Here is a 17378-nt window from a genome sequence, read left to right on the forward strand (position 1 = left end):
AGATGCTACCAATTAGCATAAACTCTAATTACAGCTTTTCAGATAAACCCAGTCTAGAGCAACACTTAAAGTCCGGCTTAAGTGTTCTGAACGTCTCAGCCCAATACTACTAGAAATGACGACTGAGTTTGTGCAAGGGGGGGGATGTTTGGCTTCGGTTTTATATTCACTCTGTTCTGGTGTGCTTTGGTGGGTTTTTTACCCCCATTGTTACTGCTGCTATTAATCTTTAGTTTCATGAACTAAATTAATCAGAAGAGGTCTTGATTTAGCTGAAATAAAGGAATGAGATTTGTTTACTAAACAGGAAATTTGGGAAAAGGCTTTGCAAGAGACTTCCTGGTTAACGGTCGCAGTATGTGAATAAAATGGTCTGTTCAGGCAGAAGCTGCAGTTCTATACTGCTAGGTGTTTAATTGCATTAAGCTGCATGTGAGCAACTCTGATTAAAGACGCTTTCCTTTTTTGAAATATTTCATATGTAACAGATATGACAGACAAGGAGAGAACTGAACTACGGTACCATAAATAACAACAAAATCTTGCAAGGGGGAAAGAGAAAAGTCCTTTTGGTTTAGCCCTCTTTGCACAAAATATACTTTGGGGGAAGCAACAATGCTGTGTTTTGAGGATGACGTGTAGTTGTTAATCATCTTCTGTCTTAAATGCTTGGAGAAAAGCAGTGTGCGTAGACTAAATATAACCGTGGCTTTTGTGATGGTTGGGAAATGGGAGCTGCAGGCTAGTTATCCAGCCCACAAACAATAGGAACACATGGTCCATCCGAAGCCGCGATGGTGGCAAACAGAGCGCTTCGGGGAAGTCACAGGGCCCAGCTCACGCCGTCGCTGCCACAGCAGCGTGTCGGACTGGGGTTTTCAGGAACAGTGACAGAAATCGTACGGGGAGGGTCAGCCACAAGCACCTGCGTTATTCCCCTTCGGAGATGTCAAAGTTACTGTAAAAGTCTAGGAGCACCTCTTCTAAAGGCAAGTTGTTAATTGAGACATAACAGTAAAAAAAACCCCTGCATATATTTAAAACATCATAAGAATGTGTATTTTCTTCAATATTTCTATTTGTAAAGAGATTGAAACATTCTATATGCAGTAGGCTGCATCCCTTTTATGGCATTATACATTTGCTTTATATATTGTTAATTAGACCTAATTTAGGCCTCGAAAAGAAAAATCTCATTAAAATTCTGATTAGTGATGTTGGCAAGCAGCCATCTAAAAAGCCTCTATTTCTTCTTTTGATAAGTTTGAAACCGCTATAACATACAGTAAAAATAAGATCACAGCCTTCTTTCTCATGCCAATCAACATAATACATTCTCCAGCCATTTAAGGGAAAATACAGGAGAAGGACATCTTTATTTCCTTGCATACATGCTGTCAGATGGCTATAGAAAACTGTAAGTATGTTTATGCCCTTTGGCAGTTTATAAAAAAAAAAAACAAGCAACAAAGACCCCCAAAACTGCCTATGAAAATGCTAGTTGTGAGCCTTCAAAAACAACTTACTCTGCAAGGCAATTAATTAAAGATTTTTTTTAAAAAGGCTTTAAAAATGAATGGGAATAAAAATAATACAAAGCTGGTTTAATATTAAACTATTTATGTCTGATGTTTTCAGTATAGCTTTCTGCCTGATGCTTTCAATATAGCTTATAGTCTAAATGCCTGGCGAGGAAAACATACAGACAAGAATATCTTTAGTCCAAATACAGTCAGTTACGCATCCACATTACTGCAGATCAGAGCAGATAACCTTAAAAGAAAAAATGACATTAAAAAGAAAAAGTCAAAGGCAGAATAAAGCAACAAACAATAGCAATGCTTCTATGCTTCCTTGTGTCTGCATGTATATCGAAGGGTTATTATGATACAGCTGCCAGCTATCGTTGTATTCAACTCAATTAACTTAAACATTTCACTTCAATGCATAAAAACAACTTTACAAAGCTGAACACTGTTTGAAATGGCAAATATTACGCGTCTCTTTTAGTGTACATCTTTTCTGTACACATCTGTCCTCGTAGGAGACGTTAGCAATTAGTCTAGTCTTTCAGAAGCTAAAATGGGCAGCGGGACTTCGGCAGAGCTGCTGACTCCAGCGGAAAGGAGAGGTAGGAGGACTCGTGGTTTGAACACTCCGAATCTGTTCCTTTCCCTCGGAGCACAATCCCCAGTGTGCAGCTGCTCCATCCTGCGTCACGGCGCGCGGCAGCCCTGGACACTGGTAAGACAAACCGACATATGATTATGGGAAAATACCTCCTTTTTCTTTTGATAAACACAGAGCCATACAACTGAAATCCAGCTTTGGGGGTTCTCCGTATCAGTAAAGCTGATTCTGTGTTTGAATATAAATTAAAAAAATCCAAGTTACTAATACTCTATTTTTTCCAAGCCCTCTTAAACTGTAACCTTCAGAGATCTAATCAGACTTTCTGTATCAAATAAAGTAGCAAGATACACACACGGAATCCAGGGTACATTTGCCTCTTAAGACAGTGTTCGTTGTTACTGTCTCTATGTTGCATTGCGATATTTGCATAAGTAGGTTTCCAAAAACCTGGGAAGCCTGGTACGCCAATATTTAACATATTCAATGTGCATATTCTGATACTGAGATAGCAACTAGTTTCCAACTGGAATTTCTGATGGGAGATTTAAACAGAATAAAATGGGCTATAAGAGAGATGATAATTTAGCAGAATCCCCCCGGCTGGGCTAAGGAAGGGTACTGCAGGCTGACATTCGTACCGGGAACCTGTTCTGCTGCTGCATATAACTGAAAGTGGGAGTATGTTAAAAAAAGGAGGGGGGAAAAAACCCCAAACCCAAACCAGTCTCATCTGCAAGACTTAATGAATCTAAACCTACGGGATAAACTGCATACAGATTAATAAAGTGCGCTTCTGCACTACTTGCTGCTCTTTAAAATATGTGCAGTTACAATGATTCTTTCATGAGGAAACATAGCATGAGTTTAATGCCTTTACGTTTAGAAGCCTGATTTTTGTCTGTAGGAATTCTCCCAGTTTTCCGCAGAAGGTCAGGCTTTCTTTCCAAACATAAGAGAGGTTTACCACGTTTCTGGGTCCTTAATAATCTAAGCCCATGGGATTGAAAACTAGTTTGGGTTTTCTGCAAATTTTTTTAAATTTTTTTTTTTTTTTTAAGAGGGAAACCTGGGAGCAAGGTGGATGTCACAGAACTGATCACAGAAGTGCAGGACAGAAAGAAATCCCAAGCTTAGGGCAGCCTTGCAAGCCTGAAGCCCAGGGTACTAGTCAATTCACTGACTTTCACAGACCTCATTGAAGAACACGGGTTTTCAGTATCACGTTCTACGGATCTGGATCTGATAAGCCCGTGTATGCAGAATACTTCAAGCTAAATTCTGCCTGACCTTCCCCAGCACCATGCCTCTGGCAAGCTCTCTGAAAACAGCCATTTGAAGTCAGAGAAATCTGGGTCATTGACTTCAATAGCAACTCTGAATAAGGAGGAGATGCTCAGCTCCTGCACCTTTCACTCCTCCCTTCTGTTACAGCTCTGCCTGGGGATGGGCTGTTTTATTCTGTGCTCGTGGGTGCTCTTCTGTCTCCAGTAAAACCAATGCCAACTTCCAAAAATCAAACAGCCTGAGCATGTAAGAACAGCTATTTCTAACTGTCTTTCTGCAGCATGCAAGCCGAAAGTGAGAAATGAAGAGGAATGGAGCGCAGAGGAATAAATGGAAGGATCAAGTTGTTTCTCCCATTGGCACCAGCTGGGAGTTGCCCTTATTCAGGGGAAGTTCTGACTGCAAAACAGGCCAGCTACTCCCTTATCTCTTGTCTCAGTCCAGTTCTGTCATCTGGCTGCTTAGACCTACCAGGTCTAAATAATTCGCCAAGGCACCAAGGGCAATAGGTGCCTGAAATGGGCTTGAGAGGCTGGTTAATGCTTTACAAGGTTAAGGCTGCTTTAAAAAGCATAGCAGAGTATTTGTTCCAAAAATGTAGTCATCACTGAGAGTAATACTTGCTGAGTTCAAACCAGGTCAGCTGCCCAGGCAAGTACATGTATTTGATCTACTGTCATGGTAAAGGCTGACTGTAAACTTTGGCAGAGAAAATTATTAATCTTTCAACTCAGAGCGTATAAGCAATGACTAGTAATACCTACTTTTCTGAGAACTGGAATGCCTTTTGGAACTACCCCAGATTACTTAAAAGAAGTTCCTCTGCCATCACCCAAAAGCAGTTCCAAACCTGTCTCTCCCACATTCAATTAAAGCTAAAAAAAAAAAAAAAAAAGGTGGGGGCAGATCATGGTTCATTCAACAAGCATTTTTCCTCTTGCGAGGAGCCACAGCAGCTCGCTCAGCTGCACACCATGTGGACAATAAACATCAATTTTTAAGTAATTCAGTACTGTTGGTAGCAGCTTTCACTTGGAAAGCCAAGCAAGGACTACTTCCAGAACCTCTATGATGGTGAAGGAAGTGGGGGACAGGCTTTGCTCCTTGGTGCTGCTCAACCTTGCCTTCAAAAGCTGCTGCTCTTTAGCTCCAGTTAGGGTGTGGGTATCTGAACATACTCATGTGGCTTTTTATGCACCTCTGTTACATGTCACATAATATAGCTGGAAACGTACCGCTACCTGAGGCCAATCTGGGAAGGTTTCACTGTCGTAGGACAAATTAGAACTAAAACAAAGGCTGAATCTTGATTCTCTTCAAATTCTCTCCTCTGGGTTTTTTTTTTTTTTTTGCGCATCTCACTCGATCCTTTCATCCATTGTTTTGGCTCCTAAAGGGCTGAGGTGGGGATCCCTCTGTCGATAAACCAGTAGGTATTTAAGGTACAGTAAACCATTTGCTTTTCCAATCTGCCCTGTGCCTTGACCCAAAAGCTTGTTCTCCTGCATTATTTATCCTCTCCACCTTGTAGCTTGTTATCCGTCCCCCTACTTATGCAATTCTTTTCTCCAGACAGACCATATTTAAAAGAAAGCAGCCTAATAGAGGAATTAAGTGACATTGGCAGTCCAGCTGCAACTGTATGCATACCTGATCAGAGAGAGTTTTGCTCAAGTTCAAGAGATTTCTCAAACTGCACATACAGTACTGGCTCCTATCTAACCCTGAGCAGAATGAGATGGTCAAAGGACTGGATTCTTCACACCAATCTATATTTAAACACATATGGAGCCCTACATTACGGGTGGACTATGGTATACCTGTCTTCCGGCACAGGAGCGGGTACCTTTCCATCTATCAGTATCAATATTTATGCTGAGCTGTGATTATTGCACAGTGCTCCTGGCCCACTTTTATCCATGTTTATGGAGAAAATACAAGTAGGTCTTCTGGAAGATACTGGTTAGATGGATCCCTAGTAAAACTTTCACTCAAGCTTTCTGCATGGGGAAGAAAAACTGCAATCTTGTTTCCAGAAGATACTTCAGAACAGAATTCCCAGTTACCATTGCAAGCTATGCAAATGCAATAGATAGGAGAATGGGAACTGCAGCAAAGTTGTGGAGAAAACACATTTCTTATGAACTACGCTGAATATTTTTTTTTTTTTTACTTAAAACAAGCTGTACCTCCTTTGTAAATCATGTTTTAAATAACTTGGGGGGGGGGGGATAATCTTTATTCAGTTTCAAAAGCAGGGGTATGGGTAGATTCAGAAACAAGAGACTGATCCGTCGGGAGCCATGCCAAGGGTCACAAAACCCTGTGGATAGCGATTCCCACCTTCCCTCTAGCCGAAAGATCAAGATTCGCGTCGCATTTCTGAACCCGAAATGCCCAAGAAGCAGCTTGAACCCTCCGAGGGGCAGCGGCCCCCCCCGCTTCGCGCTCACCGGGCCGGGCAACGAGGGTCCGTACCGGGGCAACCGGACCGGCTCCGACGGGTACCGCTTCTAACGTAAACCAACGCACGTTTGGCGCGGGTCACCGTCCCAGCCAGCTCCGCGGCGCCGGGCCAGAGTTCACGGGAGGTGAAACGGGGGGCAGGGGGAAGGGGGGGCGGGTTTCGTGCCCGAACCTCAGCGCGGGGCCCGCCGCCGCGGCCCGCCGCCCGCCGCTCACCTCACGCCGCCGCCGCTGTGGGCCCGCAGCGGGCAGCGCGCGGACCGCCCGCGCCCCGCCATTGGCCCAAAGTAGGTCAGCCCGCGCGCTCACGTGACGGCCCTCGCGCGCCTTTCGCCCCCCCCCCGCCTCGGCTCCGCGTGACGGCGGGAGCGATCGGTCGCGGTCGCCGCTTCCCGCCCGCTCGCCGCCGTGCGGGGCCTCTCCTCAGCCCCACCGGGCTGCGGGCAGGGAGGAGCCCTCAGGCCCGCCGTTACTTCAGCCCTGTTTGCCGTCGGCGCCGAGGTCGGCCCTCGGCGGGGTGTCGGTTCCCACCGCGAACGGGGTCCGTCCGTCCGTCCCCCCCCCCCCGGGGGCAGAACGGGAAGGCCCCAGGTGGTCACACCGCCGAGTTCGTAGCACGGCGGCCGTTTCTAGCGTGAGCGGCTGGGCAGGGTGCAGCGCTGGGGGCTGGGGCCCTGCGTGTGCGTGTTCGTAAGGCTCTCTGCTGAAAAAAAGAGAAAAAAAAGGGGAAAAAAGGAAAAAAAAAACCCAACCAGCGTGTGTCCGGTTGTGCACAGAGCGCTGCTGTGAACTCCTGAGGCAGCACCTCTTCTGACAGGGCGGCCCCGGGGCTGCGGTAACCGGGGTGCAGGCCTGTGCTGTCTGTCTGGCAACGGGGACTTGTGGTACCGGAGGAGGGGGGGGAGTCTGATCCTGGTACGCTTGGCCTGTAGGTAGAAGGACCCCTTAAAAGTGTAAAGGTTTTTTGAGTTTAAAATTGTCTTTTCAAATTGTCTTTGCTAAAGAAAACAATTACATTTAAAAAAAAAAAAAAAAAAGATGATCTTGGGAAATGGTACATTAACTTGTGTGTACTCAGTTTGAAAAAATAGGGTCTTTGGGCCATGTAACTGATGATGTTTCTGGGATGAAAACTCCAGGGGAGAAACATAAACATTAGCTGAGATTTTTTTTAATTGGGGTCCTATCAAGATATTTTCTATATTAAAACTACGTAGCTGTCATAGTCCTTCATAAGCTGTAAAATAAACATTTTATGGGTGAATGCTAAGCCAAGAATACATGCCAACAAATGGTATTTTGGTTGGAAAATGCAGAAATCCAGTTAGCGTATCATTAGCTCTGTTTTGGTTGTGTTAGCCTTACCTGGAGTGTAGCATGGGGGGTCAGCCAGTGGTCAAAATAGCATGAAGGAATTGGGGACCACCGTTGGAAAAGCGTAGCCAGTAAAAATTGGTAACTCGTAGGTACACACAACACCGGTGTTCAAAAACAACGCGGTGTCCTGACAGCCTGGAAATTTAGGTTACTTGGTATAAAACCTGCCTGTGTGGCAAGGCTGGAGTTAAATTACTGCTCCTGTTGTAGTGTGAGACTGAAAACAACAGCTCGAGCACCATACTCAGGTACTTTGCTCAGCTTTTCTGGCTGGTCCGTATATCGGGAAGAGTTGTTTCAGCTTTCTCATCCAGGAAATTCCCAGCTCCTGCGTGTTGGGAATGCAGTCTGTAACTGTATGCAGTCCTCAGTGTCTGGTTGCTTCATTTTGTTGCACACTCACACAGATCTACACATAATTTATCCTGTTCAATGTCAAGGAGTGAAACGGTGCAGTTTTCCTGTCATTCTGTTGCATTGAAAATGCTGTTTCTTTCTATCGAGTATATTTTGTCTGTAATGGTCAACGACCGTAAAAACATAAGGAGTTCTGCTCCAGTTGAGCTTTCATTACATCCCTAACCTTGTTACTGCTGTTTCCCAATATCCCTCTTACTTTTACATCTTCTATTCTGCTTAGTCTTCTTTGTTGCTTACCGTATCTCCTAAATCTATCCTTTTTGTTCCCCTTTAAACTGCATAGAAAAACATTCTGTACCGCATCTGCATATGGATTGCCAGTCATTGCCCTAATCTTTATGTCAATCACTCTGTAGCTCTGTAATTAAAGGTTTCCACTAACTAGCAGTTTGGGCATCTGAGGCAAGGTTGGTATGTGTACAATCATTTAATAATCTAGTGCTTTTTTCTGGTTAGGTGACTTAAAAACTACTGCGCTGCTATTATCATATCCCTGCTTGAAGCCCCTCCAGTCGTAAACCATGCCACGTCTGTGGCATTTGAAGGTTCTTCCAGAACCCCTGCTCAGTTGTGCCGTAAATACGTTAATATTACGCTGTCTCTGGTTCTGAAGGGCCTGCTGATTACAGTTGCCGGTCTTCAGGTTTTGGTTGGGCCGGTGGGATTTTACTGATTAAAATGTACTTTGGACTTTGATTAGGTGCTTGTTTTGGTCTGATTGTTTGACTAGACGCTAGTCAGCGCACGTAATCATAGACAGGTACATAAGGGGAGAACATAACTGTTCCAGGCAGACTTCTGTTCCTCAGGCAGCTTTTATTTCTAAATACTGGGCACTCCAACTAAAACTTTATGCACATAATTTACCTTCATTTGCTTATAGTGAGTATTTGTGATTATTTATATTTGTTAATGGTAAAAGAACTGACTTTTGAAGAAAGAGTAACAACTAAATACGGATGGTAAAGCTTTGCAAAACGCCATCCAAAAAAACAGACGAGAAGCAGGGCGATACAAGTGCCTACAAGCACCCGAAGGGTGGAAGTTACTGCAGCAAGACTGCAGCTCTTGAACGGTCTACGTGCGGACAGGGCTCCGTTCCTGAGGGCGGCTGAAGGCCTAAGCGGACAGAAAGTCAACCGTACTTGCCACGAGGCTCTCGGCAAGCAGAGAGGAGAGCCCCTTCCGACGCAAAACTGGGACGAGGCACCGGGAACCCTGCTCGTGGTGACAGCCGCCTCACCCGGGCCTATCTCGGTAACCGGCGAGAGAAGCAATCTGCTCACAGAAACGAGACCTACGGAGGGTCCTGTGTGGCTCCGAAATGAAACGCTCGCAAGCCCGGTACCCGGTTCCCTTAGAAATGGACAGAACCAGCATCCGCCTCGCCTCCTTCGGGGCGCCAGGGCAGTTCGCCGGCGGGCTCCCCCCTCCTCGTTCCCCCCAGCCGCCCTCAGCCCGCCGTGCTCCCCGTCGGGCTGGGCGCGACCTGCCACCCCCTCACACGGCGGCAGGGCCCGGGGTCCCTCCGGCCGCGGCGGCGGCGGCGGTGGGGGGGGGGGGGCGGTGTGTGTGCCCGCCCGCCCCGCTCCCCTGAGGGGTACCGCTTCGCTCCCCGCTGCTGCCCTCACGCTCGGATGCACCCAGCCGGGTCAAACATTCAAACTCATTAACATTCCTCCCGGTTACCGGGGAGACGGCTCCGGGCCTCGGCCTCGCCAGGCGCGGCTCCCCGCGGGCGGGGGGAACGGCTGGGCCGCGCTCCCCGCCGACACCACGGGCCGGGCCTGGCGAAACCTCTTCCCTCCCCCCCCCCTCCCTCCACCTCCCGCCCCCGCGCGGGTAACGGCCGCCGCGCGTGCCGGGGGCGGGGGCGGGGCGGGGGAGGGAGGCGGGACCGTCCGCCGCGCCCCCCGCTCCAATGGCGGTGCCGCGCCGCGCCTGACGTCAGCGCCGGCAGCGCCTGCACATGGGCGCGCGGCCGGGGCGCGCGGCGCAGAGCGGGCGGCGGGAGCGGCGCGGGCGGCGGCGGAGCTGCGCGGCGGAGGGGCCTCTCCCGCTCCCCTGCTCCGGCGGCCTCCAGGCGCCCCTCGCCAGCGGGGCTCGGCTCGGCTCTGCGCCCTTTTCACCGCCCTTCGTTAGCGGCGCCGCCGCGAGAGGAAAGGGAAGGAACCGCTGCCGCGCAGCTGCCCCCGAGGGAAAGCCCACCATGTCGCGGCCGCTCCCGCTGAACCCCACCTTCCTACCTCCCACCTACGGGGTGCTGAAGTCCCTGCTGGAAAACCCGCTCAAGCTGCCGCTCGCTCACGAAGACGGTGAGGCTTCCCGGGGCAGCCCTCCCTCCCCCGGCACACCCACCCCCCCCCCCCCCCCCCCCCCCCCCCGGGGGCCGGCTCTGCCCCTCCGCGATGCCTGCGGGCCCCCTCATAGCCCGGCCCGGTGAGGGCAGGCGCCCCGAAATGGCGGCCCCCCATCCTGCCGTCGCCTGAGGGACCGCTGCCTCGCTTTCCCTCCTTTCTCCTCCCCCCCACCACCCCCCCCTTGCCCCCCAAGGCGATTAAGTAATGGGATGATTTCGGTAAGGGCATTAGGCGGTGAGCGATGGGCGCAGTCGGCCTGACCTAACGGAAGGCGCTCGGTTTTTCCATCGCCGCTGCGGGGCCGGCTCCGGCCGCCTGGAAAAATAAATTAAAAGGGCGCGATTTGCCTCGGGTGAAGTGTTGGAGGGTGGTGGCTCGGAGCCCCCCCCCCTCCCAGCCTGAGCCGAGGTCCGACGGCTGCTCCGTCCTGCTCCGCTGCTGAACAACCACCCTCGGTGAAACCTGGCGCCGTGTAACTGAAAGGGCTTTTAACAGAAAGTTTCAACTTTTCTGGAAAGCTAAGGCAGCGCGGGCGTAATTGCACCTTGTATTTCTGATGAATCAAATGCACGTTAGAAAACAAAAACTTGTGAAAGGTATTGCAGAGCCATGGTTTCTGAGTTTTGTTGCGAAGCGACTTGCAGGATTTCACCGGGGTTGTTGCATGTGGTTAAAAACAAAATGTTAAGAAGGCATGGTAGTTGACAGGAAGCTTTACTGGTTCAGATTCTTGCAAATCTTACAGAGAAATCGGGTGTTTCCCTTCAGAAATGTGTGTTGAAATTGGTGGATACTGTAGGAAGCATCACTTTCTTTTTTTGCTTTGCTTCCACCTTTGAATTTTTCATAAGCTCTTCTGCACATCAAAATACATACTCTGTCAGACTTCACTGTTGTTGTACGTTACTAGCTTACAACAATGTTAAGAAGTACTGAATTTGAGGACTGCTGTCCATGTGTAAGGACTAGCAAGACAGGGACTTTATGAGAGGATAATAAATTACGGGGATGTTAGGTTAAGACTGTTTTCAACAGAATACATAATATCTTCCAGTTTGCTTCCACTTACATACTCACTTTTAAGTCTGTTGAGTACTTATTGAAGCTGACATTCAAAGCATGCAGTGGAACTGTTAACTAAAAATAGAGGAAAATCTCAAAAAGGCGGTTGGATCCAGCAAAGATGCTCAGTTGGCATGACCCTTCAATTCTCTACTAAATGGATTGCATCAAAGGAATTATTTTTATGAAGGGAGTATTTGTTTCTTACAACTGAGAGTGCAGGAGAAATAATTGAAGTAGTAGTAGTAGCTGATATTTTAATTGCTCAGCTCTTATATCTTTATTATGTGTTTTGTTTAAGCATTCGGTAAAGAAAAAGACAAGGAAAAGAAGTTAGACGATGACAGCACCAGTACCACAGTCCCTCAGTCAGCTTTCTTGGGCCCAACATTATGGGACAAGACACTGCCATACGATGGAGACACTTTCCAGTTGGAATACATGGACCTGGAAGAATTCCTCTCAGAAAATGGCATTCCACCCAGCCCAAACCAGCACGAGCATAGCCCACACCAGTCAGGTCTCCAGCAAGCTACCTCAGCATCACCTTCTGTCATGGACCTCAGCAGCAGGGCTTCTACTTCAGTCCATCCAGGCATGGTGTCGCAGAACTGCATGCAGAGCCCAGTCAGACCAGGTAAATCAGCCCTAAGAACTTCCTATGGATTTTGGCGTGAGCCCTCCTTCAGTGTAAATCACTGCTTCTCTCTGTATGGTTGACGGGCACCTTAGAGAGGGCCGACATGATTCAAGTTACTCACACTCCAAAAAATAAAAATAATAGCTTTAGTTATTGCCAAGTTGCTCCCCAGGGGGTTTTGTTTAAATTATGTAAGGAAGCTGTGGGAATTCCAAGGAAACTACCCTATCTTCTTTTCTTCATTGATAGCCTAGCTATTAGCAAATAAAAAGACCACAAACAGAATAGTAATGCATAGATGCCATGGTGTTAAATGAACGGGGAGAAGGACTCTGAAAGAGAATATTCCTTTAGCCAGTATTTGATGTGAGAACACAGGAGTGGGCAATTATTTTGAAGTTAAAGACAATACTTCCTGTTTGAAATTTTGGCCATAATCTTGTTCTCCACTGAGCAAAGTAAAATTTGCCACAGTACATGGGGCAGGAACTAAATTTTGGAACTGTGTTATAATCTTGCTTAAATTAGCATAAACTGAGTGTAACTCTGACCTGAGTTGATAAATTACGTCTATAGTCACCTTAAGCTGTAGGCAAAGAAAACATCATGGAGTCCAAGTTCTGATTGTAATGCATGATTCAAACCCGTTTGATGTCAGTGGAAGTCTTCTATTAGTTTATTAGCACTTGAAATCATCCCTTTAGAGACACTAGCAAGAATTTAGAATAACTGCTCTGGTTTGACACCAGTATGGCTGAGATCACGGTCAGTGGAATAGTGTCAACATTGAAGTTTGGAGAACATGGAGCTTTGCCTTTTTTTTCTTAAAGATGACCAAGGGTGACTTTTATTTATTGTGCTCTTCTGCTCACACAAGGTTTGCTAGAGCAAAGTGTGCTCTTGGGAGCAGGAAACCACTCCTCACCCTTCTGCTTGATCCTTTGCCTTGCTCAGCGTGCGAAGTCATTGTCAGAATCATCTGATAAGGAGGCAGAATAAATAAACAGAAGGACAAAAGTTGTGGAGCAGGATGAAATAGAAAAGTCTTACAAGTCTGCAACATTCCTTTCTCATTAAAAAGAAAACACTCCCCAAAACACTCCAAACCTGTCAACAGATTCCTTGGCCCCGGGTCAAGTGTGTGTTTAGTTGTGGATTTCATTTACTTTTACTTTATGTTGATTTGACTTTGTTTTATATTTCATTTTCAAGGCATTTCATAGTTAACTAGTAACTTATAAGTGTTCTCAAAGATAAAATATATTTGGAGTTGGCAAGAGCAGAATATAAAAAATCCTTGCTTTTTCTGAGCCAGTTTTTAAAAATAGTGCGTATATGCTACACCATTTTCTGTCGCATATGCACACATAAAATTAAAAGCAGATAATCTGTCCTCATTTTTTTTTTTTTCAGAGAAGCCTGCTTATGAGCCAGGCTTTTAACGATCACCTGTCAGAATTTATTTGTAATCAGCTGTCCGCATGACTTTTCAACTCATTGATTATTTTGGGGGGGGGGGGGCTGGTGGGTGTTCCTGAGCCATCTGCAGCTCAGGGTTACAAACTTTCCTCACTAGAAACTGTGTACTTTTTTTTACTGTTCTAAAAGAATTCATGTCTCTTGGGGTGGGATAAAACATCTAAATTTGCAGGTATTTTTTCCCTACACCATCTTGCCTTAAGAATAATATAAATTTTTTGTTAAAGTATTTTTTAAAAGGGAGCCCATTCCATTTCTTAAAATAGTCTTTTCTCCCCCCGCCCCACCATTACAGATAGGTACTATGACTGAAGTAAGAGTAGTCTGGTTTATCATCAGGTTGTTGAAATTTTTATGTGCTGTAGTGTAAAAATCTTACTTTGACAATCTGTTTTGAAGAGAAGATAATCTTGGAGTTTAGCATTTGAGAAAGTTTTAAAATAAGACAGTATATGTTTTAAAAAACAAATTTTTAGTGAAAGTAAAAAGGAGCATTTAAGGTTGTCATAGAAGTGCCAAGGCAAATGTGCTGCTTGGAAATAAGAAAGTTAGTGTGGAGGTAAATGTTAAAATCATTATAATAGAGCCTTTTGTTTAATATATCTTAAGACTTTTAAAATACATTTTTTTAAACTGTCACATGAAGAAAGGTGTTTTAATTGGTGTGAGCTACCATTCCGGTATGCATGGCTGTTGTGATTTTTATTATTGTAATAAACCCAAAACCACATAGTAAAAAGTATACAATTTCAATAAAAATTAGTTCCACGTGATCTTACTATTTTTAGGAAAACTGAATTTTTTAGGTGATAGTAATTCTTCTAAAAATATTTCATTGCTGTGTCCTCTGAATTTTGTCTTACAATGGAAGCCTGTTTGAGCGTGTAGACTCTGGCTGAAGGAAGGGTCAAATCCTGTACTGCTTAAGTCCTTACTTTAAATGGCTCTGCAGCATTTAGCATCAGCGTATCACGTGCAGTTGGTCAAAACTCCTATACCTGCACGTACTGTGTATGGGGGAGGATGTACGCAGGCACGTGGAACACCAAATGTGACTCATGTACGTACATGGTGTATCTCGGACATAGAGGGTCTATAGAAGAGTGGTATAAGAAGATTTAATTTTGTGTGTGTGTTGAAATACAAGCCTTATCTGTCTTTAGAAGCTGATGGTATTGCCCAAATATGTATTTTATACCATCTCTGGAAGAGATCTGGAAATCTGCATTGGCATTCACTGAGAAGTGTCATCAGGCTCAGCAAAGCTGAGCTGACCCTGATTGTAAACATGACATTACAAAAATCCTGACTGTTCTTTTTTTTTTTTTTTTTCTTTTCCCCATAAAGGTAAAAGCATAGCGACGACAACAAAAAGGTTCCTTATAAATTTAACTTAAATCTGTATTTCCAGCTCAGATTGTCTGGTTGATGGAAAAATGTTTAGGCTCACCAGTTTATCGTCTGTTCTTTGGACTATAGCAAAGAATAAAGCAAGCATCTACTTTCCCATAAATTGCCATATGCACATTCCCCGAACAGAAAATACTGGTTTTCTTTTGAAGAGGAAGGACACAGGGTAATGGCTGTTGCAAGATTGGAATCTGATGTATTTCTTTTTCACAGTACTGATTTTTTTTAATAAAAAATAGTATTTTCGTTTATTTTAGCATTGCAAATGACCATTTATTGTAATGTGTAGATGCATTTAAAACTTACTTTCTCTCTCTGTATTGGATGCTGGTTAGTTGGTTGAAATCTGTAGTGTCCCTCAGAAAAACAGGTTTCGTACAGTTAGCTTTTAAAGTAACCTGTTACTGCAAACACGTTTTCGTGGTTCTTCATCTGTTGCACACCTTGTGTTGTCTTTTGCCAGTTTTTCAGTGGAATGTAAATCTCTGTTTAACTGCAGGGTCCTTTAAGGAAATCTGGAGTATTTGTAGCTGTTTGTATGTAAAGGTAGGTTCATATTTTGCAGGTAACTAGTTGGTGGTTACTTTTACCTGGTTCTCTTCCCTGTGTAGCCCTTATTTGGGTGAATGGGGCAGCTACCGTAAAGGGTTTGAACGGAGTGAATTAGAGTTCAGAAGCATCAGCTAAGTCTGGTGGAAGACCCTAGTTAGAAGGTTTTTGGGACTTTGTTTAGATCTGAATTTTCTGTTTGCCACCAAAGCCTTGGATGTAGGGCTATGTCACGGGCATGCTGCTGACACAGTGATAACCTGCTTATTGTTACTGCCCTGCTCCTTAAGGAGAACAGGGCTGTCGGAGGCTTTGAAAAAAACTCTCTCGTTCTTTGCGTTCCTATGACAGTAGTTTTTAGTCTGCGTTGCCTGGATGGCTGGGTGCCTTAGACTGCTTGCAAAGGATCTGCCAAAGATTATTTTAGAAAAGAAAAAAAGAAAAACAAGCTTTGTAATCTGCTGCAGAAATACACCTATGTGCAATAACTGCAAGTCTTCACTTTCAGTTTAAAAAAAAAAAAGATATAGGGGTACGTTAATCAAAAAGCTGAAAACTATTTCCATGTGAAGTGTACTTATACCTCCTACCCCCTAAGAACACAAAGATTTTATTAAATGCCATGTTTTATTTATTCAGCCAAGATACTTCACCTAGAGTGCAGTATCCATTACCTTCTTATATAGATACTGAACTGTAATGATTGACAGTAGGTGTGATTGGGTGGTTTTCGGCATTTTCTTTTAACTCTTGTTTGCGATAGGCAGAGCAGCCAACTAGGAGAGCTTTGTTCTTGCTCCATCCAGCCTCTCGACTGCATCCTGGGGATGACTTGGTGAAGGGGCAGCCCACAAAAGGGTGTGTGTGCAACACTCCCTTTATTGCAGTCTTCCTTCCCCTGTGTTTCTTAACGTGACCTCCTCTTCCAGTACAGCCTTTGTAGTGTGAAGGGCAGCATTCCCAGCAGCCAGCTTGTATGTGGAATCCTTTCCTAAGCTTTAATCATTGTTTACAAGCAGTTACTAGGTGTTGCATGAGCCACAGTGTGAGCCCCCTCTCTTAGAGTCGAAGGACTCTACCTCCAGCATCAAGAGGAGCTGGGAATTTCCTGACCTTTGGTCTCCCACGTGACAACATGGGAATGACCAGCTAAACCGTCAGGCATGCTGGTACTGAGAGCTGCTCTTCACATTGACTCTCACGTGAGGCTCTGGGTGGCTGTTGCCTGCATGACCATGTGCTTTAGGCACGTGGCAGTCCCCTGTGCAGCCTGCTCAGCATGGCTTTTGCTAGAGCAGCAGGCATGCACGCACGGCTGTGTGCTCCTGCCATTACCAGCCGATGCCGAAATTGCAGTGAAATGGAAAAGCTTTGCTCTGGACTGCCGCGGCAAGGGAGATGCAATATGCAGACAAGCCTCACAGAACTGCTTTCTGGATCAAAGGAAGATGCAAAATATATTCAGGCAAATATTAAATATAGCCTGTCACATGATAACAGGGGAAAAAAATGCTGAACGCACAAGCCTTGTTAATGCTAGAAGCAAGAACACTGTGTCTCCTTCAAGAGATCTAATTTTAATATTCATTGTTAAATGTTGATTATTGGTTAAATAATTACTTGACTGCATGAAAGAACTTGAAGTTTAATTCAGAGTTCAAGCAGTAAACAGCATGAAATATCTTGGGTTTTATGCTATACTTTTAAAATATATCTGGCCTGACTCTTCACTTCTCATCAGGAATAGTGCTTTTCACACAGATAGAGCTACTTAGGCAAGGCCAGTGTTAGGATACGTGGAGGGAACAAGTAGGGGGGGGTTTGTCCCCTTAGAAAGACATTTCAAGGATGTCCGAGTGTTGAACTTGCTGCAATTACCTAGAAAAAGTACAGTGTCTTTCTTGGAGACTTGCTTCCCATCTCAAAGTGTACTGGAGAGTGTTTGATTGAATGATTGTCTAGTGCAGTGATTTGATTTTTTTTTTTTTTTTTAAGAAGCAAGTATGCCCTCAAGTATTTCATAAAACAATATGTTATAATTATACATAACTCATCAGGAGATGTATACAAAGAAGACATTGATATTATCTGATTAGATGAAGCTACTAGGAAACACATTAAAATGTTCAATCTTTACATATTTATATGACAGCAAATTGGCAATTGTGGGAGCTAGCAGTGGCCAGATTCTGCCCAAT

General features: G+C 45.2%; 1 protein-coding gene and 1 long non-coding RNA gene across 3 annotated transcripts in view; one reads left to right on the forward strand and one right to left on the reverse strand.

The window, feature by feature from the left end:
• Positions 1-1036: 1036 nt before the first annotated feature.
• LOC115342248 lies at positions 1037-4799 on the reverse strand. Its single transcript, XR_003923691.1, has 2 exons — positions 4182-4799; positions 1037-2241 (listed from the first exon to the last, which is right to left on the reverse strand). It is a non-coding gene; the product is annotated as an uncharacterized LOC115342248 (long non-coding RNA).
• Positions 4800-9634: 4835 nt separating this feature from the next.
• HLF (HLF transcription factor, PAR bZIP family member) overlaps positions 9635-17378 on the forward strand; it is a 38376-nt gene continuing 30632 nt past the window's right edge. For both annotated transcript variants that reach the window (XM_030015014.2, XM_030015015.2), the window contains exons 1-2: positions 9635-9995; positions 11404-11739. In XM_030015014.2, coding sequence (XP_029870874.1) covers positions 9650-9995; positions 11404-11739 — 682 coding nt within the window. In that variant the 5' untranslated portion in view covers positions 9635-9649. The remainder of the gene's footprint in view (positions 9996-11403; positions 11740-17378) is intronic.

Source organism: Aquila chrysaetos, chromosome 5 (genome assembly GCF_900496995.4).
Source record: "Aquila chrysaetos chrysaetos chromosome 5, bAquChr1.4, whole genome shotgun sequence".
NCBI classification, from domain to species: domain Eukaryota; kingdom Metazoa; phylum Chordata; class Aves; order Accipitriformes; family Accipitridae; genus Aquila; species Aquila chrysaetos.